This window comes from Myotis yumanensis, unplaced genomic scaffold, assembly GCF_028538775.1.
Source record: "Myotis yumanensis isolate MYYU_CA2020_CCGP unplaced genomic scaffold, mMyoYum1.0.hap1 SCAF_1, whole genome shotgun sequence".
Taxonomy (NCBI): domain Eukaryota; kingdom Metazoa; phylum Chordata; class Mammalia; order Chiroptera; family Vespertilionidae; genus Myotis; species Myotis yumanensis.
Window position 1 is genome coordinate 13,337,119 of NW_027223752.1, and position 23,640 is coordinate 13,360,758.

The 23,640-nt window shown below is 49.5% G+C and overlaps 1 protein-coding gene across 3 annotated transcripts in view; it reads left to right on the forward strand.

Moving 5' to 3' along the window:
• LOC139009879 (echinoderm microtubule-associated protein-like 1) overlaps positions 1-23,640 on the forward strand; it is a 142,813-nt gene that overhangs the window by 111,824 nt on the left and 7,349 nt on the right. For 2 of the 3 annotated variants that reach the window (XM_070414005.1, XM_070413997.1), the window contains exons 5-18: positions 1,530-1,558; positions 2,394-2,450; positions 4,928-5,057; positions 8,204-8,353; positions 9,598-9,667; positions 11,745-11,855; positions 12,641-12,736; positions 14,246-14,380; positions 15,112-15,211; positions 16,209-16,363; positions 17,659-17,784; positions 18,288-18,419; positions 21,227-21,294; positions 22,471-22,559. In XM_070414005.1, the coding sequence (XP_070270106.1) occupies positions 1,530-1,558; positions 2,394-2,450; positions 4,928-5,057; positions 8,204-8,353; positions 9,598-9,667; positions 11,745-11,855; positions 12,641-12,736; positions 14,246-14,380; positions 15,112-15,211; positions 16,209-16,363; positions 17,659-17,784; positions 18,288-18,419; positions 21,227-21,294; positions 22,471-22,559 (1,448 nt within the window). The remainder of the gene's footprint in view (positions 1-1,529; positions 1,559-2,393; positions 2,451-4,927; positions 5,058-8,203; positions 8,354-9,597; positions 9,668-11,744; positions 11,856-12,640; positions 12,737-14,245; positions 14,381-15,111; positions 15,212-16,208; positions 16,364-17,658; positions 17,785-18,287; positions 18,420-21,226; positions 21,295-22,470; positions 22,560-23,640) is intronic. The other variant, XM_070414012.1, reaches the window with a different exon arrangement.

The following is a 23,640-nucleotide window of genomic DNA, read 5'->3' on the forward strand; positions in this document are numbered from 1 at the left end:
GGGCACTTTGTACCTGACTTAGTTGATTCTGACAAAGCCCCTCGGTGGTCTCATCCGTTTTGTAGACGAAGGAAACTCAGGCCTGGCCTGTGGAGGGAAGCGACTTGCCCGACTGGAGCGCAGGTCAGCTGACCTCACCATCCGTGCTCCACCCCCATGGCGCGCTGGGAGTCGTGGTGGGAAAAGCCTACGAAGCAGCAGTTTTTGTCCCCAATAAGGTCTTCAGTGACTTCTAAACCTTTTTAATAGACGGGTTCCTAAATGATCCTATTTCTAGCCGCTTGGGGCTATTTCTATAAAGAATCTTCGCTTGCATAGGACAGTATTTTGACTCCCGGCAGGAATTTTATTTCATTGAGCTAACTCTTTGGAGAAGGAGTCATGGAATGCGCAATGAGGAAGTTTTTACAGGCAATAAGTCGCAGGGAAATAAGATGTTAGACTGCAGAGGTCTCCTCCTTGGTCCAGCCTTGCCAGTCATTTTCAAAAGCCAGTACCTCTGCTCCAACAGCATTCCAAGCCATTACGTATCACATCGCGGGGCAAGGGCAATTCTGCGGCTGGTGTTTCAAGTTTAAAATTAAGGAGAGAAGTCATATTAGGGTGATATCTGCTCAGGGACATTTTCTTAAATATGCACACACACGAAATCAGTGAGTTCATATTCCCCCCGCAGGCTCACACCCCTCTAGGCTCCCTTAGGCGGGGTTTCCTTTACAGTGTCTCGTTCTGTACCCCAGAGTGGGACGCGATCAGGAGGCTGCTGGCCGGGGAAGCTGCTTGGATGTCGGAGCCTCGCTGACCTGGGTCACGTACGGGCTCTGGTCTGAACGGTGCACTTCTTGCCCCGCCTGAGCTCCCTTTCCGCACTGGCGGGGCTGCCCCACAGGGGGGCTGTCTCCCCGGCCCCCGGACTCCCCGTGGGGGCTCGTCCTGTCGGGAGCTTGCCCAGGGGTGACCTCCGTCCCTCTGTGGCCCGACCTTGAAGGCTTCGGGGGATTGCTTTCCCGGGTGCAGTCATGGGGCGGCCTCAGCCTGGCCAAGTCCACAGTGGGGTCCCCACATCTCCGATGACATGCCCCCCAAGCCTCACTATTCTTCCCTCCTGTCTCCCTCCCCGTGGCCTCCCTGCGGAGTCCGGCTCTGAAACTCCTCACCAAGCCCCTCTCCCAGGAACCCGCTCGTTTTAAATAAGTTCTTTAAGTGACCGTTCCGAAGGGCACGGGGAGGAAAACATACCTTCTACACCCTTAGGCTGGGCCGTGCCCGCCTCGGTGAACCAGAGGCTTCCTCTCCAACCTCACCCGCTCGCAAGGAGCACAGCTTGGGGAGGAGGCGGGATCGCAGCCTCCTGCCTCGGTTTTGGAAGGTTTTGCTCACGCTTGCTCCTTTTTAGTTACATGGTTCTGTTTTCCTCGTTAACATGTGCCCCTCACGCAGCACTCGTGTGACAAGCCAGCTGACCACTGTGGGGTCTCGCATGCATGGGGTCAGCCTCCCTCTAAAATCTGGTTTTCTTTTCTCCACAGCAAACCCAAGGAGCCCGTCTTCAGCGCGGGTAAGTCCGCACCTTTGCCGGTGCCCTCATTCCCCTCGGAGCCCGGGCACAGCTCAGAAGCAGCTGGGCCTGGGCCGCTGTCGACACCAGAACTTGGGTGTCTGCGTGGTGAGGCTGATGTCGGCCGGTCCCGGGGGCCCACCGCTCAGATCATACAGACCGAACCTTTATTGGCCCCTTTAAGAGCTGGTTTCCGATACGTCCACCAGGAGGAGGAAGATGCCAGCGGGCAGCGCAGGGCACTCGGGTCCTCAGACCTGCCGCCTCTTCCCGCTCAGGGGGTTCCTGGCATCAGTGTTTGCCTTTCCCTGACAAGGAGCGTCTCTCATGCACCGAGTTGTAACTTGTCTGCAGGAGCTTTTCTTCCTGTCCTGCCCGTGGTTTCCTAACCTGCAAACCAATAGTTCGTTTGGACCTTTCCATAGAGCTTTTTAAAACACATTTCATCATAAGGTACACGCTATCTATAGGGTATTAACCTTATTTAAACGTGCATTTAAAATGCAGAGAAATGGACACGTGAGTAACTGGGTAAATCCACTCATTTAAGTTTCGTCTTCCCAGTGTTTTCCAATTTGGAATTGAAGCGTAGAAGTCAGAGTTCTGGTGTGTCAGCAAGTGCTGTCGTATTTATTGCGTTTTCAGGGAGCATGACATCGCTCACTGACGGTGCCATGACCGCAGGCCTGCAGAGCTAGGCTTCCCTGTCGGAACCCCTGAAATGTGTCCGGGATTTTCTGCCGGGGGCGGGGGAGGGTAGCCTTTCCCACCGAGAGCCAGCGAGCGCTCGCCCAGGCAGGCAGCCCCCTGCAGTTCTCCGCGTCTCTTTATCTAGCCCTTCTGTCTCTGTCTCCGAAATCGCAAGGGAAGCGCCGGGTGACGCACTGCCAAGGTAGGCCGCCTGTCTGCACCCTCATAGCTCTCTGAGCGAAGCTGTGGCCCAGGCTCCAGAAACGCTGTTCATACGTCAGCCAACCCTCTCCCCGTGTGAGAGGGTTTCTGCGACGCACACACTTGGCTGGAAGTTGAGCCCCTGAGCATTTTACTAAGTAGCTGTCATTCGGGTCTTGGTTGATTATGGGCTGATTACAGGAACTTTCCCCAAAAATCTGTCTAAGCCTTAAGAGAGCTATAGGACAAGGCCCGGCGCCCACTGTGTGCGATGGCCCTGCACCCCTGCTGGCCTGCCCCCGCCTCTGGTGTGCTGGCTGTGTGCTGTCACCTAACACGCCTGAGAAACGTTGCTTCCCCTTGCTGCTCGGGCCTTTAGATGTAGGCCATCTGCGTTCCCAGGACAAAACCAGGCCAAGGCCAGTGTTTTCGTAGGACAGAGACAGCAGTTGAGATTGGTGCAGGAAGTGAACCTCAGTCGTAAGGCCTTCGTCAGCAGCACCTACTACAGTATACGCAAGTAGATATACTTGCTCACATTCAGACACTGATTAAACCCAGCCACGGGGCTCTGCGTGTGCTGCAGAAGCGGCGCTGTGTTCTCTCGACCCCTGACCTGCAGTCTGATTCCTCTCTCACAAGGAGAGTGGGTGGACTCATTCCGAGTTAACGTGAAGCTCTGTCATGCCGGCCCCGCTCTTCACGGCTGTCAGTCTGCTGGGTGCTTTAGGCTCTCCAGTGGGAGCCACGCGTAAGCTCAGATCTGGGTGAGGGGTTAAGGATGGGAAGAGGTTTGAGGCCAGGAGAAGAGCCTGTTAAGGGTCCAGAGCAGGACAGATGTGTGGGGTGGCCCGGGAACGCAGCTGGCCAGAGAGGAGAACCCACATGGGTGGTTGTGGCCGAGCAGTTAGACCTTTGCATCCAGCACGTCAGAGACAAGTTGAGGATTTGGGGTAGAGACTCCGTGAAGCCCAGGTTGGGCCTTCATGGGTTCGGCCACAGAATGTGAGATGGCCTAGGGCAATGGTCGGCAAACTCATTAGTCAACAGAGCCAAATATCAACAGTACAACGATTGAAATTTCTTTTGAGAGCCAAAATTTTTAAACTTAAACTACATAGGTAGGTACATTGTTATTAACTTAATTAGGGTAATCCTAAGGCTTAGTAAGAGCCACACTCAAGCGGTCAAAGAGCCGCATGTGGCTCGCGAGCCGCAGTTTGCCGACCACAGGCCTAGGGGACCGATAGGAGAGCCTGCAGTGCCGAGTCTCAGGTGGGCTGGTCCCAGTGCATTGGGAGGATGGAACCCAGTGAAGCATTCCAGCGGGATCCACAGCCCGGCGGTGGCTCCCTGTGCAGGATGAACGCGTGCTGCTCTGACCTCAGAGCCCCCTGCACGTGTGGAGTGAAGAGTGTGTCACATGCATGCATCAGGCCTGGGGCACGCACACGGCAACAGCGGAGCTGGCCTCGGGCCGCTGGGCAGCATTGCATGCAGCGTGGTTTGACACCCTTGGGGCTAAGACTGACAAAACTAACGTGTGACCGTGGCACCTGGCGGTGCTGGAATGATTTCCTGTTTGCTCTCCACCTCCTCCTGAGGATGGTTTCTGTGGGTTACCACAGATCTCCCTATTCCCAGCTGCCCGATTTAAGTGCCTCTCAGCTGGTCCTTTGATCCGCAGTGACGCATCCGAGCGCAGCGAGCGCTGACGGGGAACCGCATTCTTCAGGAGCACCCACCAGAACCTCCTTTGGTCTAACCATGACCTGAAAACGCTACCGGAAAACCCCAAGTTATTTCCTTCCCAAAGTCCAGGCGATGCCATGTCGATATATCCCTGGGTTTTACTTTTGTCCCCACAATTTATGAAAACATCAAAAGTTATTTTATTATGAAAGTGTTTGCGCCAGAAAGTTTTATTTCCCAGTTTCCCTCTCTGGTGGGCCTTTTGCTCGTTTGTTTTCCATTTCTAGCTTTTCGTTGAGCATTTCCCTTTTTGCATGCATCCTAGCATGTACTTCTGCTTTGAGGTTCTTTACACGGGACAGCGTTGTCCCACGTAAAAGACACGTAGAGACACATTTTTACATCGCCATGTAACCAGCCAATTTAAACATTGGAGGATATCTTATGACTTTCGATGTGGAAATTATATATACATGGAGCTGAGAAAGTTTCAGTGGGTTTCTCGTGTTAGTTATAATATGGGAGGAGTACCATTTTCTTCCTTCCTGATGATGAAATCTCTCATGAAAAAATAATGGAATCCAGTTCTTGCCTGCTTTTTACAGCTTCTTATATACTTCATGTACTTAGTGAGCAGAAGGTCAAAGAGGACAAGGTGACATTAGACATTCGTTAGAAGCGACAGGAAAGGGCAGCGATTTCCCTTTGCACTGAGAGGCTAGGAAGGGACCTGGCTCGCAGGTGCCCTGGCGCCGAGCTGTCTCACCGCATCTGTTCTCCTTGCAGAAGAGGGCTACGTGAAGATGTTCCTCCGTGGCCGCCCGGTCACCATGTACATGCCCAGGGACCAGGTGGAGTCCTACAACTTGGAAGCCAAAGTGGACCTTCCAACCAAGAGGCTCAAGCTGGAGTGGGTGTATCCTCGTCCCTCGTGCAGGGCTCGCACGAGCCATCGCTGATCATGCTTTGGGCTTGATGCTCAACTGTAGAAACTCTTTAAAACTTAATTTCTCTTAAGCTTCTTTAACAAACACCAAAAAACTTCTCTTATTTAAAATTAATTTAACAGGATCGGCCATAAGTCAGCACACCGTAGACTAGAAAAGTCGTTCCATCAGAGCTAGCGATGATGAAGGGCACCAACTTGTCATTCCTGAGGTTAATATTTATGGTCCTCACTCAAATACATATACATCGTCTTCCTGAAGAGAGAATATTAAAATGTTATATGGCTGAATGATTCTTTTGGACAGTTGTGGGAAAATGCATCGCTAGTTTCTGGCCTGTATTTCAATTTTTCTGACAGAATAAAGTTAGTTAAAAACTCCTAGAAAAGCAAATTTAACAGAAATCATCTCAGTGGGTAAAGGTTAGGGTTCTAATGAACATGGGAGCGCGGAAGGAAGGACACATACCCCCTCCAGCCCAGCAGGGACTCGGCCGCCGCCGAGCCGGACTGCAGGTTAACACGGCCTCGCTGAGGGGCTTCTGTCAGCGAGAACCCACGTCCTGCACGGAACCCCCACGTGGCATAGCTATGATACCACCTAAAAACTATAAAAATCCTCTCCCCTACCCCCAAATCTAGGCCACGGAAATGCCAGTCAACCATATGACTACCGTCCTTGGCATTAAGCTGCTGCCCAGCCTTCGTGGGGTGAGATTTGGAAAGTGAAGGAGCTTCCCCAGGGGAGACGCTGAGAGCCTGGGGAAGGGCTGGATTAAATGTTAACATTTTATTTTACTTTATTTTATTTTTATTTTATTTTATTTTACTTTATTGTGCTTTAGAGGAAGCCTGCAGAGGCCACCTTCCAATCCACGCAGATTTTAAGACAAAGCAAAAACCCTTCCTCCCCCTCAAACAGATATGGATTGATTTCCAGTTTAATGCAAAGCCCTAAACACAGGTTATACGAAGTAGGTTTAAACAGAAGCTGTTGCACTTTGACTTACGAGAATTGCTACTGTATTTGAAGTTATGGAATCAGGTTCTTTAGAATGTTTTTAGAATTAGCATCTGTACCTAAATTTCTCCCTCCAAAATATATTTTTTATTTTTCAGATTCAGATGTCATTAGCATTTCCCTGCCCCTATTTTTCAATCTATTTTGGCTCATGGAGTTGGAGTTCTTTAAGTCAGTCATTGTTAAACTGGCTAAATCAGATCTGGAAAGCATTATTGGAAAAATCGCATTTGCCAGCCTACTCCCTGTCTATATTGTAGAAAATATAAAACAGTGGAATTTGCTCCCAATAAGTAGTGGGGTTTTTTGCCAGGTTACTTTTTCACATCCAAGTTCACATGTTTTGCTCGCAAAATAGTTTTCAAGGTTTGGAAGTATTCATGCCAAAATCTCAGTGGTAATTAGCCTAAGCAGCAGGGAGTGGTTGGAGGAAGGACCTAAATGTTTTACTTTTTATTTGTGTGTGTGTGTGAGAGAGTGTGGTTTGCACCTTTTACAAGTACTTTTATAAAGATTGAGCTCCAAGATTACAATAAGAAACAAACCCATAATTGACTTAATAACCGTAGCATGTTAAAGTCCATTATCAGCATCTTAACTTTTTAAAAAATAAAACATAGGAATTATCAAAGCTCAAAGTTTTTTCTTGGAGTGGGATTGATAGCCTCACTTAACATTTTGAGATGTATTTTGTTTTCCATACAAGCTACCAAAGACACGAACTATAATAGGATTCAGTTAATTTCCCAACCATGACTCTAGATCAGCTGTGGGCAAACTATGGCCCGAGGGCCGGATCCGGCCCGTTTGAAATGAATAAAACTAAAAAAAAAAAAAAGACTGTACCCTTTTATGTAATGATGTTTACTTTGAATTTATATTAGTTCACACAAACACTCCATCCATGCTTTTGTTCCGGCCCTCCGGTCCAGTTTAAGAACCCATTGTGGCCCTCGAGTCAAAAAGTTTGCCCACCCCTGCTCTAGGTCTAGAACCAGGCCTGCTTTCTCGTTAACCCACAGAGTAAGGCCATTTCAGGTCCCCATTGAAGGTTTGTGTCCCAAGACGATAGTGACATGGAGACGTGGATGATTGCAGGCTCTGCTGGGCCTGTGGCTCCTTCTGGTTCTGGTTCCCAGCGTCAGGCCTCGCCTCTAAAGAGCAGAGGGAAAGTGAACACCCCGTGGGCCCCGGCCCCGGTGACGGTTCAGCAGATCTGAGCAAGTGTGATAACTGGAGATAAACGCTACACAAGGAAGGCAGCAGGAAGGCAGCAGGAGGGAACGAGGGGCAAAATGTGGCGCCAAGTATTCTAGCATTCCTGTGAAATGAGTGACTACAGCTTCAGGTGACTTTAGTTCTGGAGGCAGGATGTCACAGTTGTCAGCCGTTCAGAACACCAGCTTGGCCAAATTTAAAGGGAGACGAGGTGCAAAGAAGACAGGCATCCACGTAAAACTTCAACAGCTCAACATAAAAATGTGCCCCGGCTGTCGCTCCCCAGAACCAGGATTAACAGGCTGAGTCAGAAAGAGTTCGTCTGCCGGTGACGTCACGAATGATCTAGTTACCTTTCGTAAATAAAGTAATAAGTTACCACTTTTGATCAAGCTTAAACAATTCAGCTTTCAAAATATAATATTTACTTTCTCCCAGCCGGTGTGGCAGGTGGTTGAGCGTTGACCTATGAACCAGGAAGTCACGGTTTGATTCCTGGTCAGGGCACATGTCTGGGTTGTGGGCTCGATCCCCAGTGTGCAGCGTGCAGGAGGCAGCTGATCAATGATTCTTTCTCATCATTGATGCTTCTATCTCTCTTTCCCTCTCCCTTCCATTCTGAAATCAATTAAAAATACACACACACACACACACACACACACTCTTAAAATAAAACCAAATCTTCATATTGTTAAAAATAAGTGTTCACATTAAATCAATGGCCATTTCCAACTTCATTGCCTTCCTATTTAGGCCCCCTAGGTAACATTTTGTGTAATTGATGGTAATAGTCGTGTAGAATTGTTTGCCTGTTAGATAAAGCTGATGTTTGTCAGCTCTTCAGGAGAAAACAAGTTTTCTCTTGACATACACGAAGCTACGGGTACAGGGGCCGGGACTGTCGGAACAACCTGTACCTGCTCCCGACGGGCGAGACGGTGTACTTCATCGCGTCCGTGGTCGTGCTGTACAACGTGGAGGAGCAGCTCCAGAGGCATTACGCCGGCCACAATGACGACGTGAAGTGGTGAGTCCCCCAAGCCCTGAGGCAGGCTGCTCCTGTGTAGCACTGTTAGCAGGAAGGGCTCCAATCGGGGCATCACTAAACAGAAGGGACCTGAGAAAAGCATTTCGTGTTCTGTGCTGCCCACTAGCTCCCTGGCCTCTAAGACACCTTTGGAGTTTTCTGTTTTTATAACCCATAATCTTAACCAACCACCTTACCTGAACCAGTAGCTCTAATAGACCCCTGATTAGAAGGCCTTCTTAACACATCTCATGCTAACGGCTTCTAATTTGGGTCTTTATTTTTTAATAAAAAGTAAAATGTTTTGCCTCGTGTTTTGGGCTGACTCTGCTATTCCCATAATTTGTTCACAGCCTTCGGTGGGGAAAGATGGATGTATTTGGAAAGATGGATGGATGAAGTGATGGATTTATGCTTTTCTATTTGCCCTAGGTCCCTAGTCTGTTATGAAAGTCCTTTTGAAAACAGTGGTGTCTTTGCTATTTGATATACTCAGCATGGCTTTTTTAAGAAAGCTTGCTGACTAATTAAGCAGTTCTGAGATTGAAATGATATTTTCCAGCAACAAAAAAAAAAAAAATGCTTTTTCCTTGAGTTGGAAATTCTCTAGAGATGAAGGAATCAAGATGAAATGAAATAGGCACTAATTGTCTAAAGTCATTGGAGTGCTCAGATGATTTACTTTGAGTCTGTAAGAAATTGGGCATTCTATATTTTTATATTTAAACTAGTGACCTGGTGCACGGATTCATGCACATTGAAAGGAAATTAATTAGAAAGTGGCTGGCAGGGATGGACTGGGCAAGACCGGCTAGACACATTCTGGAGCCAACCTCCCGTGGTCCCTCCCTGCCAGCCGCACCTGGGGTGGTGCCGTGTCTCAAAGGGCGTCTGCAAAGTGAGCAGGGTCCCTCCAGCAGGTGGGGTCCCTCAGCCTGGCCTGCAGAGATTGGGCCGAAACTGGCTCTCCGACATCCCCCGAGGGGTCCCGGAGTGCGAGAGCTGCAGTGACTTGGCAGTGGCAGTTCTCAGGTGACACACCCCGAAACCAGAGAAGAGGGAATCTGATTCCTCGTGGAGTGTCTGCCCCCTGGTGGTCAGTGCATGTCATAGCTACCGGTTGGACAGACACTTAGCATATTAGCCTTTTATATATATAGATTGTCAGCTAGATTATATTTGATCAAGGAAAAAATAAAGCTTACCTTTAAAGAGTAAGAATTTTATAAGTATCTTTTTTATAGCCTAGCAGTTCATCCGGATAAGATTACAATAGCAACAGGACAAGTCGCGGGCACTTCCAAGGATGGGAAAGTGAGTTACGTTATCTCTTCCTCTTTGTATAACATAACATTTTGCTAAGCCTGCTTAGATATAAAGCACCTGAACACTTCTTAATCTCTCATTAGAACTTTTAATTGCAAATTAAAAATTTTACAGTAATCCTAAAAACCCTTTAAATTCACCTTAATTTCAGCCAATTTTTAAATAACATCATTCTTGCCTACGAATTCACTAATTCTTAAGATATTCACATACAGGATAAACATTAAAATACCAAGTACACATTTAATGCGTAAAGTTAAAATCATAATGACATGATTTGAAGTGGGCATTTTGCCTCTCCGGTGACTTCAGATACATTCTCTTGATCCCTGTAATCAGGACCTTAGCCCTAGAGTTTGCATCTGTGTGAGATCCACAGAGACCGCTGGGCTTTCACACAAGTTCTGTAATCGGAGGGGGAACTAGTAGAATTCAACAGAGAAAAATTCAGAACTGGCTGCCCCTTCCTCATTTACTGCAGGCTGTGGTCATTGTCACGTCTAATTCAAAACTCCTTATAGCTTTTATTTGTTGTTGTGATTGTTGTTAATCGTCACTCGATATTTTTCCATTGATAATTGTTTTTTAGAGAGGGAGAGATAGAGAGAAACATCGATTGGTTGCCTCCTGCATGAGCCCTGACCAGGGCCCGGGATTGAGCCTACAACTGAGGTATATGCCCTTGACTGGAATTGAACCCGAGACCCTTCAGTCCTCAGGCCAATGCTCCTACCACTGAGCAGACAGCTAGGGCTCCTTGTAGCTTTTTTGATACCTGCCTAAGGATAGCTTATTATGGAGCAATAGATGATCTGATACTCATCACATGAAATATTTCCATTTTTATCAACATTGCCTTCTAGGGGGTAGGGGAAGCTGGGGTATTGTCAAGGGCGGGGAAAAAAAAGGACACATATGTAATACCCTTTGTAATGCTTTAAGCAATAAAAAAATAAAAATGTAAATTTAAATTTAAATTTTAAAAAACATTGCCTTCCAGCAAACCCAAGTGTTACCATTTTTTGGAAAATATTTCAATAACATCAACTCTTAAATATTAACTGTTTTCTATTTTCCATTAAAATTCTACACTTGAAGTAACGAACAATAAATCAGACCACTATCATGTAAATACACATGCGTGGAACAGAGTCACCTGTTTTTGTTAAATGTTAAATGACCTTAGAAGTTCTTTGAAATTAGTAGTAAGCCATTTGTTCCTCCCTCTGGTGAATTGAACGTGTATTTCTGTTTCTGGCATTGAAATCAGAACTTTGCAGCCAGAGAAGATGTGATGGCTATCTGAGCCTCCCATTACAAGTTACAAGCGGAGAAGTCCAGAGTGGTCACGTGACTGTCTGCAGCCGCCCAGCTGCTTAGAGACCAGTCTACCCTAGAACCTAACTCACCTGACCCCACTGTCCTCGAGGTGCACTGCTGTGCACTGCTGGGCCTTTCCTTGACAAATCTGCTGATAGTTCTGGGCTGCTTTTCTCTGTTGAGGAAGAAAAAAATTAGTATAAATCCCCGTGAAACACAATTGAGAGGGTATTGAACTGAATCATAGCAATTCTAAATTTTATTTGTGCATAATTAATGGCCTGTTTTGCTCTTATGGGGTCCACAGAGCCCTTAAAATGATTTGGTGGTAACTGTCTTGATGAATTTACACACACACACACACACACACACACACCTACCTTAATAACAATATGAACTTTGTAAGACTAATCCTTGTATGAGATTCCATTCTCCTTGTCATTTTTTAATTTTAAAATTCAGTTTCGTCCAGGTGTATACATTAGAATATCAGTTCCTGTGTGATTAAAGCATTGGCTATTCAACATTTAAAACTTGGCAGACCTCCCCTGAGGTTAAATGGTTAAATGGTACAGAGGCCAGGACTTCCTGAAGACATTGGGAATTTGTCATTTATGTTAAAAGAATTATCAAAGGCAGGAAAAGACCTTTTGTCTTGACAAAATTGAAGTCATCTTGTAGCTTCAAGGTAAAGGTATATTTGCGGAACTCTCACAATTGGTGACTTTGCGTTTTTCCTCAACAGCAATTGCCCCCACACGTGCGCATCTGGGACTCTGTGACACTGAACACCCTGCACGTCATTGGGGCCGGGTTTTTTGACCGAGCGGTCACCTGCATCGCGTTCTCTAAATCTGTAAGTCTGAGCCCTGCTGGTGGCGCACTCTGTCCACAGGGAGGGGTCAGCTCGCAGCCAAAGAGGGAGAGAGTTATGGGTGGTTCCTGGGTGTGTGTGCAGATATGACTCCGAAACCTGCCCGCTTCCCCATCCCCACCTTCAGAGGCCACCCTCCTCCAGTCAGCCTTCCATCCGTGGGGCGAACAGAGGGGAGGGCCTGCTGCAGCTGTCCTCCGGTTCTGCAGGCCGTTGGCCTGCTCTGGCCTTGAATGTCACCTGCCCCTCCCTAGGGGACCCCAGCATGCCCCTGCTGTCCTCACAGGCTGGTCCACTGTCACAGAGCTGGATGGCGCCAGGGTCTCCCCCAGACTCTCGCTGTCAACCACGTCTTCATCCAGTTCAGAGACTTATGTCCAAGGCGCATGCCTGTGTCCACCTCCAAGCAGCACACGCTCCACCCCAGTGCTCTCCCTCCTGGCACAGCCTTTCAGTAACCCCATTAGCACCAGGTCTGTGCTGTGCCGGGGGAGGGCTCGGCAGCCCTGAGGAGGCTGTTTTTAGTGGACCTGCTGGGGGGAGCCCCCCGAAGCCCCTCTCCTGCTGCTGTCCCTTCATCAGCCCTCCTTCACCGGCTCTCCTTATCTGTCCACCCAAGTCAGCAGGTCTGAAAGGCAATCGGCAAATATTCTTTAGCCGACATGCGGCAGACTCCATGTTAAAAGTAAAATTACCGTTCATTTTTAATCACGCTCGACCTGTTTGTCCTCAAATGTAGTCTTCCCGGGAATACTTCTCTTTTTCAGAATGGAGGGAGCAACCTGTGTGCTGTGGACGATTCCAACGACCACGTGCTGTCGGTGTGGGACTGGCAGCGGGAGGAGCGGCTGGCGGACGTCAAGGTCTCTCTCCCAGCCTGGCGCTGGCCACGCTGTCCTTCTCCATGTGGAGCCTTCTCGGGCCACGGGCCGCTGGCCACTTCCCTACTTCTCAGAGGGCTGCGGGTCCCCATCCCACGGCAGCCTCGGGGGACACCTGCCCCAGCATCCCTGTGGCCTGCCCCACCCTACCCCTCCCCTCCCAGGATGCCATGCACAAGCCTGGCAGGTTGCTTCCTCTCTTCACAATGTCTACCAGGGTTTGCCGACCTCATTGTACAGCCACGGCCCTTTAAATTCATTTGTTCACTTTTCCTCGCTTTGATTCCACAAATGCCAAGTGTCCCCTGTGTACCCAAATGTCGAGCGAGCAGGCACTGGAGGTGCAGTGACACTGAGTCCCAGGCAGGGAGGGGCCGGGAGGGGTGGGGGGAGGAGGTCTGACCGCCAGCCCAGGGCCCAGAGCTCAGCACTGGGGAAGGAGGGGCCACGCCGGGTCCCAGGCTCCCATGGGATCATCGTGCTAGTGCCCTTAGGGTTTCTCTCTCCCAGCTTTGATCCGTTCCGCACAAAACAGCAGTGAACTTCCCCAACCCTTTCTTATGTTTCCCCGTTAAGTCATGGTTCAGTCTACTTTATAGAATCAACTTCTTATTTCTCATCCCAGCATCCATGAACCTTAGGTAACCTTGCTTCCCTCACATTAAGATTAGCATTGAGTCATCTCACCTGACATGAGGGGTAGCATTGGGCACCTTACTTGCGAGTCTGGGTGCAGACCCTGTATACTCATCTCCCACTTCCTGGCACCTGTGTTCATGCCTCTAGTATCTGGTCAAGTGCTGACATTCCTACTACGTTGCTAGGTGGGCAGTAACCAGAGGCAAGTTGTTATCCAGGTGTGAGAAGGTGTAACTGATTATCAAGCGGCAGGAGCAGGCAGGGTCTCGTTCCTCTGGCCAGGGTGCATAGGAACGAGATAACGGGGTGAAGGGTAACCCAAAGAGCTGCATTCCTGCATCCCACCGGCCCAGTCCCAGGAATTAGAGCAGGAGGGACTCCCAGGGCGAGTGGTGCCGAATGTCCAGGAGCAGTGGAGCTGTATAACAGGCAGACTCCTGGGCCCTCCTCAAGGTCCCGTCACTAGATGGGGGCAAGGCCTGGCACCTGCACGAGACGCACCCCAGCTGATTCTGCTGTTGGGCAGGGCTGGGATCCATGCCTGGGTGAGGAGGGCAGATGCTTTCTGCTAAGTCCCCTCCTGCCCCTGCCCCTCCTTCAGCGAACGCCCGCTGCCGGGCCTGCTCTGCGCCCACTCCTGTGATGGGTCCTCACGGAGAGAGGGCCCCTGCCCTGCCCTCAGGCCACAGGCCAGTGGGGGAGAGAGACAGGAGAGGTCAAGGCCACAGGCTTGGTGTTTATAGACGATAAATTCAATGGGGAAAATGGAGAGGCTGGGGCTTAGGTTGAGGGCGTGGTTTATTTGTGGGGTCTTGCGAGATCTGAGACATGTGAGTGTCCTGTCTCGCTCAGTGCTCTAATGAAGCTGTGTTTGCCGTGGACTTCCACCCCACGGACACCAACATCATCGTCACCTGCGGAAAATCACACCTCTACTTTTGGACGCTAGAAGGAAACTGCCTCATTAAGAAGCAAGGATTGTTCGAGGTGAAGTTCAATTACATTGGTAGTTTGTTTTCACTGAGTGGTGACCAGCTTTGCTTATGACCAGGGAGCTGTCAGGCATCCGGTCTCAGCATTTTTTTCAGTGGCCAGTGCGGGGGTGCAAGTGGGGGTGTCGTGACAAAGACTATTCCCAGATCCGGATCCCTAACAGGATTGGGGAGCCCCTGTGTCAGGGGGATGACAGTGGTGATGCCGAGGGGGAAGGTGGGCCGACACGGGGCGCACAGGGAAAGGATGCCCGGAGCGGCATGATGGCCAAGAGCAGCCGAGAAGGCACTTAGGGGTCATCTGGGGAGCCCACCTCTGCCAAGGGTGGTGACACTCTGCCTTTTAGTCTGGCCACGTGGGGCCTTGTGAGAGCCCGGGGAACAGCACTTCTCTGTGGGGACGATGCTGCTACACCCGGAGATGGAGTTAGAGTATCTTTATTCTGGGGCCCGGACCCCACCCCACGGACTGTAGTCATGACAACACCACCCACCCCTAAACCCCCTCCAACACCTTCCTCCGCTCGAACTGTCTGCAACGTTATACACCCCAGGAATTTCTTTAGAGCAGGTCATCTCACAGCCTAAGTGACGTAACGGTAGATGAACATGAAAAGCATCGGTGTGGGGCTCCATCCAGCTGGGATTATCGTGAGTCTAGAGAGTGTTAATACAGACGAAAGGCTGCCTTGTCTGACTGTATTTATGTATTTACAACATTTGCAGAAGCAAGAGAAGCCAAAGTTTGTCCTCTGTGTGACTTTTTCTGAAAACGGCGACACCATTACCGGAGACTCGAGTGGCAACATCCTGGTCTGGGGAAAAGGTAACGCCTGGTTGCTCCCAGAGCTGACGCTTTGGCGGTGTTCTGAGAAGTCAAAGGCGACTTCTGTAAGATTGTCTCTCAGTGAGTCCACAGGCTGACTGTGAAACCCCACGGTATGCAGGTACATACATGCACAGGAGCAGAGGAAAAGGGAGGGAAGGGTCCGTGACCCTCCGTCATCCTAAAAGACTCGTTAAGCCCAGATGTTATGATGGAATAATAGCTTTATTAGGAGATCTAGTAGCATATTGTAAGGATGAAGGCATCCATGACTGTTTGCTTAGCTATGGAATATTTAATAAGTGTCTGGTTCACGTAGCATTTGGCAGACGTTATCGATCACCAGTATGCGAGAGGCAGCGTGCTAGACGCCGGGGCATACAGATGAGTCAGACCCGAGTCCCCGTGCCAGTGTGCAAACAGCGTGGTACGGAGAAGCCGTCACTCAGAGAACGTCCATGGTGAGCGTCCATGCACGCTCACCGTGTGCCAGGAAATAAGGAAAAGTGCACCATCCCGGGCGCAGGACCTTAGAGTTTGGGCTGTGGTGAAGGTGGGAGAGACCCATCAATGTTATTTCCAGCCAATGGGGTGACTTCTGTGGAGTCCCCGCTCCTCTGGGTGCCGGGTGCTTGCTACAGTGTTTTCTTCCCCCTTAGAACAGGCCAGTGGGAAAAGCAGAGGGGAAACTGAGGTAGGGCAGGTAAGTCGCTTGGCCAGAGACACAGGTCCCCAGACTCGAGTCCCCGTTCTGAGCTCGGGTCCCTGGGTTCTCGTCATACTGCCTTCCCATCAGCAAGTTTCCTTAACTGTACAGTAATCCTGCCCGTGCCTGCCTGGTGCTCTGTGCACGTCTGCAGATCAGACCCTTTATAGCTAGATTTACACGTCAGTGATGTTCTAACCGACAATGTCAACTTTAAAACAAGAGTGGAAGCGACGGGCAGAGGTGAGCCTCTTCGCAAGGGACTAAGGATGGTTTTCTTGGTGTGTCTAGGTACGAATCGAATAAGCTATGCCATTCAAGGGGCCCACGAGGGTGGTATTTTTGCACTTTGTATGTTAAGGGACGGCACCCTGGTGTCGGGAGGCGGGAAGGACCGGAAGCTCATTTCTTGGAATGGAAACTATCAGAAACTTCATAAAACTGAGGTAAGACAGCAAGCAGTACTATTGACATCCGTTTTGAACCTTCAACTGTTGTCCTAACCAGTTTCCTTGTTGGTTTGAAATCTTTAGCCTACAGTTTTGAAAGTTGTTTAGATAAAATTTTATTAAGTAGTGTAGTATTTTATTAAAATCCTGGAGGCAGTGTAAGTACAACTATTAACATGGAATTCGATGTATAAAATCTGAGGTGGTAACATATTTCACATATAGAATATTTTTATAATAGAACCAAGCTCACTTTTCCAAGGGAATATTGTCTACGTTCTTACTTACCATTAAAATCTCTCTCCTTTCATTCACTGTAATCTCCAGGGTGTTGCTTTGGAGACATTATTGCTTTGAGCTCATGTTTATTGAGTATCTACTTTGCACCTGGCTGAGTGCCAGCATGTTCTCTCGTGAGCTCTGAGTCCTTGGCTATCTCTTTCACTTCCTTTTACCTGGTTAACAGCCTGCAGATGGCAGGAGCCAGAGGCGAGAAATCCAATATTCCCTCCATACTCGCCCCCAGGCCCCAGGAAATTATGAGCAGACGGATAGCGCATCAGTCTGACAGTCGATGGTCTTTCTCCCCACCGGAGAGTGGGCACGCTGAGCGCATTTCCTACCTAGAAAGCAGGTTCTCACACTCGTTACACCCTGTAGCCCGAGTTCCATCAGAGAGCACCGCACCGTGCTTTGGCTGTAGAAGAACTTGGCTTTCTGATTATTGCTCTTAACAAAGGAAGGCTTTCATCTGAACTTGGAAATCACTTTCCCTTTCACGGAGTTGTGTGTTGTTGTTTTTCTAGAGAGAATAGAAGGGGATAGAAGGGGGGAGAGAGAGAGAGAGAGAGAGAGAGGAGAGAGATAGAAAGAAACATCAATGTGAGAGAGACACACATCCCTGTATGCCTTCTACTGGGGATGGAGCCCAGAACCCAGCATGTGCCCTGGCCAGGAATCAAACTGTGACCTCCTGGGTTCATAGGTTGACACTCAACCACTGAGCTACATCAGCCAGGCAAAAAATGCTTTACTCTTTATTTTTTTAACAGTTTTACTCTTGCTGGGTTTTTTAAGGAATATAAAATGTTCAGAGTTTAAAAGTAAGATTTGGGATTTTGATCATTCACTCAGCCATTTGATTGTGGACCTTTCCCTGTCTCTCCGTGTATAGCTCTGTGTGTGTGTGTGTGTGTGTGTGTGTGTGTGTGTGTGACTGTGACAGGAGCTGTCGTCATGGTATATAAGCAAGTATTTTTAATGTCGCCTTCCATCTTCTCTTTTCAATGCAGATTCCAGAACAGTTTGGTCCGATACGGACGGTGGCCGAGGGGAAAGGCGACGTGATCTTGATAGGCACCACCAGGAACTTTGTCCTGCAGGGCACGCTGTCAGGGGACTTCTCGGCCATCACTCAGGTGCGTCCCAGCAGGCCCACCCCACACATCCCTGTTACAGAATGTTAGAAGCTGATAAAGCACCATACAGAGGGGGCTACTGCTGTGTTTTATATGAGCACAGCCTGTCTGCGCTGCAGGAGTTCCCACTGGCTGTCCTGACTGAGGTGGGGGAGGAAGACACTCTGATGAGATTAACTGTAAACCATGCAGCAAGCCTAGTTTGTAATCCTTGAAAGCTCCCGGGCCCAGCGGCGTGGCTCAGTGGTTGAGAGTCAACCTATGAACCAGAAGGTCACGGTTCAATTCCCAGTCAGGGGACATGCCCGGGTTGTGGGTTCGATCACAAGTGTGGGGAGTGCAAGAGAATCGATAATTCTCTTTCATCAACTGATGTTTCTGTCTCTCCCTCTTCCTTCCTCTCTGAAATCAATAAAAATATATTTTAAAAAAGAATGAAAAGGAAAGCTCCCGAGTGCTGGTTGTAGTGTTTCAGAGAGCGTGCATTTGCCTTGGCTCTTTAGGGTCACACTGACGAGCTCTGGGGACTGGCCATCCACGCCTCAAAGCCCCAGTTCCTGACCTGTGGGCACGACAGACATGCCACTCTCTGGGACGCCGTCGGTCACCGGCCCGTCTGGGACAGGATAATAGAGGTAGGTGTGCACGTTACATCCATTTTCCTTGTAGAAATTCATCTGGAACATGTTCATTTATTTATTTGCATGAAATTGATAGATGTTAAATTGTCCCGATGCAAATGTCACTTAATTTATCTCCTTCGATTTGAATTGTGTTGCTTTAAGCGTTCCTGAGTGGTCTCACCTGTGTAATTGTGAAGGTTGCTGTCAAACATTTTTCTTTTTTTAATATATTTTTATTGATTTCAGGGAGGAAGGGAGAAGGAGAGAAAGAGAGAAACATCAGTGATGAGAGAGAATCATTGATTAGCTGCTTCCTGCATGCCCCACACTGGGGATGGAGCCTGCAACCCAGGCATGTGCCCTGACCAGGAATCTAACCGTGACCTCCTGGTTTATAGGTTGACGTTCAACCACTGAGCTGCACCAGCCAGGCACTGCTGAACTTTTTGACAGCAAGTCAGTCCCTCTGAGTCGGTGGTTGGGTTTCCTGACTGCGCCCGTCCACTGGCTTAGAGCTGAGAAGCCCTTGTTTGAGCCTGCATTCTGTTCACAATGTACCTTTGGAATGAGAATTATAAACTGTTCTAAAAGCGTACAGTTTCTCTCTACAACGCAATGATAACGGCAAAGCTTTCGTTTTAAAGTCCGCATCTCTGTGATTTTTATGAAAGGCCTCAGTTCACATAGCACAGCGCTGAACCGTCCTCCTACGCGTAAGGCAGCCATGACTGCACGTATTGAGCGCTGTTTGCATACCGAGCACCATGGGTGCATTAACGAACCTGGTGCAGCCCTGCCAGTTGAAGTCTTTGTACCCTGCTCTTGTTGATTCGGACACTGAGGCTTAGAGGCGTCACATCGCTTGCCAAGGTCATTGAATTGGTGACAGTCAGTGTTCACCCAGCTCAGCCCGATTCCCAAACCCAGGGTCTTCCACTGCTCCCACTGCTGTGGGCCAGGAGCACATCCTGCAGGGCCCCGTGTTAGGGGGCTCCTCTGTGACCCACACGCCCTGCAGCCCGCACAGTTGCCAGCATGCCCCAGCACGCCGGATCTGAGTCTCAGCCGCCTGCTTTTTGCTTTCAGAGAAGGTCAGGTCGCTGGGAGAGCAGATCATGGGATGCCAGAGCCTGAGGGGTGGCCCGAGGTGGCAGGGCATGGCTACAGGAGGTCGTGCCTTGTACCTGTCCCCACGGAGGGGCTTCATGTATGAAAAATACATGAGGCACCGAAACCGGTTTGGCTCAGTGGATAGAGCGTCGGCCTGCGGACGGAAAGGTCCCAGGTTCGATTCCGGTCAAAGGCATGTACCTGGGTTGCGGGCACATCCCCAGTAGGAGATGTGCAGGAGGCAGCTGATCGATGTTTCTCTGTCATCGATGTTTCTAACTCTCTATCTCTCTCCCTTCCTCTCTGTAAAAAATCAATAAACTATATTTAAAAAAAAAAAAAAAGAAAAATACATGAGGGGTTTGTGCCGACCTGACAGCAACTACCGGCACAGCAGGGACAGTGGCGGTGCGGGAGGGCGGCGGTCCCTGAGGTCTCTGCCAGCACAGAGCCCTGCTGAAGCAACCCGGGCACACGCCCGCTCCTGCACCAGGCTGTAAGCTCCCTCCGCCTGCATAAGGGTGGGGACTGACCCGGACGCCAGAAACATCCAGAGTTAAGTCCTGCCGCCTTTCTCCTCTGGCCATGTGACCTGGACAAGACCTCCCTGAACCTCAGTGCCTTCATCTCACGAATGATATGCTGGAGCGTCAAGTGGCCGTGACCTCTGTCTGTGTGACCGTGGCGGCCTGAGCTTCACTATAGCTCCCACTTTGGAAAAAGCGTCGCAATAACAGAATCAATACCGGAAGAGCTTCTGGTCGCATCTTCTTAGTTTATCCAGAAGTTTCTCCTTCTCCTAATTCCGTTTCCCTTGCTGCTCTTTCCTTGTCTTCCCGGGATTAACCTCTTCTCACTTCAGTGTGTCCTAAACACCCTGCCAGGTGACCCTCTGTCTGTCACAGATTCCATCCTGCACTCTTTCTCCTGGAAGAAAAAGACCACTCACTGTGCTATTTCCTAGTGACCACAGTCCTTAGCATAGCAACGCAGCCCCATTCCCAGTGTCACCGCACGCTTCCCCGTCCCCCACCCCGTGAACTCGGCATTGTAAACCCACTGCCGTTTCTCAGCTGGGCCCCAAACTACATTGCTTCCACCTTTTTTATCACGTTACTGTCCCCTTGATCCCCCAAAATACTGGTGTGTCTACTTCCACATTCACCACCGATGGGTCTTCCTGTGGCAGAAGGTGGAGTCAGGCCGTCTGCCTCCACCCAGCCTCCGCCCAGCCTCCCTGTCTAACTCCTCTGACTCCCGGCTCCTGGGACCCCACAGCTTGTCATCCACCACGTTCCATCTTGTATCAGTTAGCATTGAACACGTGTGTGTACCCCCAGACCCAAATGGGAACGGGCCTTGCTCATCTCTGATCCTTCCAGGGCTCCAGGCTGCCCCACACTCAACCAGAGTCCACCTAACGGCACAGGTGCAGTGGGCATGCGTCCCAACAGATGGCGCTCACCCCTCGGCCTGGGGTCACCTGTGCCGGCTCCCAGGACTTAGAGGACGGGCGCACACTTCCTGCCTGCCACCTGACTACTGTAGCTGTGAAAGGGTGTGAGACAGAAAGGGAAAGTCCCCGTTTCCTCCCTGGAGAAAGAGATTTAAAACGGGGCCACACGGCCCTGAGGGACTAGGGCTGTGCTGTGTTTTTATGCTACCGTGCTGTCTGGCCATCAATTTACACTTCCTTTAAAATATTTTAGGATCCAGCTCAGTCTTCTGGTTTTCATCCTTCAGGGTCTGTGGTTGCAGTTGGAACACTGACCGGGAGGTAAGTCCACAGCAGCGCGCTGTGCTCACGGTTCAGGGAGTGTGTTTCCCCAGCCTCTGGTGACTTACCAAGTGAGGCCAGAACCCCAAAGGGAAATGAAGACAGGGTCCTTCACGTTTTGGCCCTGGGGAAAGCGGGGGGAAGCTGTGGCCCCCTCCTGGAGGAGCACACACAGGCACATGCACACACGTGCACATGTACACACGCACGCACGCACACACACACCCTTGTATCCAGTTTCACAGGATGAGTTGCTCCTCGAGCCCTCTGCTGCCCGTGGTGGGAGGAACCTCAATTTGGAATCGGGCCAGGAAGCATTTCACAGCACTGAGAATTTAAAATGCTTTTTCTTGCTGCCCTTTCAGAATTTTAGAAACCGCCCCGATCCCGAGCCTCAGATTTAGACTCAGCTCACACTTACTGACCATGTGCCTGCGAAGGCCAGGCAGCAGATCGGTGCTGGAGCTCCCGTCTCTCCACTTGGAGAGTGGGTCATCCGCTGTTGGACATTTGCCGAGCGCCGTGTTCTCATTAGGGATTCGAACCATTTCTGCATCTGTTACAGCCTGCACTGACTTAGCCCTGGGTCTGCACGGTGGTTCTGGGCCCTGACAGCTGAGGGAACAGCCCAGAGGGGTTAACCTCAGACACCAGCCCTCTGCTCGCTCTTCCGTTCCCTCCATCGTTTCTTTCACCGGCTGGTTACACACCAGCATTCCCAGAGGTCAGACACTCCACGCAGTTGGGCACATCACCACCCCTGAGGGTGTCCCAGCCCCACCTCTGGCACCTGTTCTGCTTCACCCTGCGGTGGGGCCATGCAGGGGGTCCCTTTGCCACTTCCTGTGGCCACAGCCCCGAGTTAGGTGTTGGTCCCACTTCTCTGCCCAGAGCTGCCCCTCCTTTTACATGGAAGTGACAAAACTCAGACCTAAGGAAGCCGTCATAGCCTCGGTAACCAATCATTCCTGGTGGCAGGGTGTGCTCCATGGTAGGGTGTGCTCGCAAGTAGGACCTTTTCTGTACATGGAAGCTGGGAGTGGTGTTCTTGCTAAGTAATACAGAGGACGTATTAAGCCCTTAGGTTAAAGTTTCTAATAGTCTGACTGTTATTGTAATAGTCTTGCTTCACTTCCCACTAAACCACATATTGTACTTTTCTCCTGCTGGCAACAGGTGGTTTGTGTTTGACACAGAAACAAAAGACTTGGTCACCGTGCACACGGATGGGAACGAGCAGCTGTCCGTCATGCGGTACTCGCCAGGTGAGCGCGCGCCGCCCCGGGAGGTTCTGTGCAGATGTCTTTACAGGAAGTTTCACACGCCTCCCCAGAATGGTCACTATGCTTGTGTTGTTGTCTAACTCTTTATTATGGAAATTTTTAAACAAACAAAACTGGACAGAAGAGCATGAGCCCCCGTGTATCCGTCACTGCTGCAGCACTACGGACTCTCAGCCAGTCTCGTTCATGTGCTTTATTAGAGCCCCACTGCCCCCATGTCATTTTGAAGCAGTTCACAGACATCTTATCCTTTCTTCCGTTAGTATCGCTGTGTCTCAGAAAAGTGAGGACTCTTTTTTAGCAGCTTTATTGAAGTATAATTTACATATGACAATTTACCCATTATAAACGTATAACTCAATTGATTCTTAGTGAATTAGTAGAGTTGTGCAACCATCACCACAGTCCAATTTTTGAACCTTCTCAGCACCCCCAAAAAGTCCCCTTCCTGCCTGTTAGCAATTAATCTCCGCCTCCACCCCCAGTTCTGGCTGATCTAATGCGCTGTGCTGATCTGCGAATGGCCTGTTCTGGACATTTCATATCAGTGGAATCAGACAACATGTAGCCTGTTACATCGGCTTCTTGTTTTTAGAATAATGTTTTTGAGATTAATTTATGTTACTGTGTATGTATCCGTACTTTATTCTTTTTTTAATTGAATTTTGGGGGTGGCATTGGTTAATAAAATTATGGGTTTCAGGTGTACAATCCTATAATACATCAGCTATATATTGTAGTGTGTGTTCACCACTCCAAGTCAAGTCTCCTTCCATCACCATTTATCCCCCCTATATGTCCCTTTTTAATTACTGGATGGTATTCTATTTTGTGGATATACCACATTTTCTTTATCCATTTATCAGTTAACAGACACTAGGATTGTTTCTGTGTTTTGGTTATTAGGAGTAACGCTGCTATGAACAGTTATGATATGTACTTTTTGTAGACAATTGTTTTCATTTATCTCAGGTGAATTCCTAGGAGTGGAATTGGTGGATCATAGGGTGAATTTATGTTTAACATCTGATGAAAATGCTTCCCAAAGTGGCTGCCCCACTTT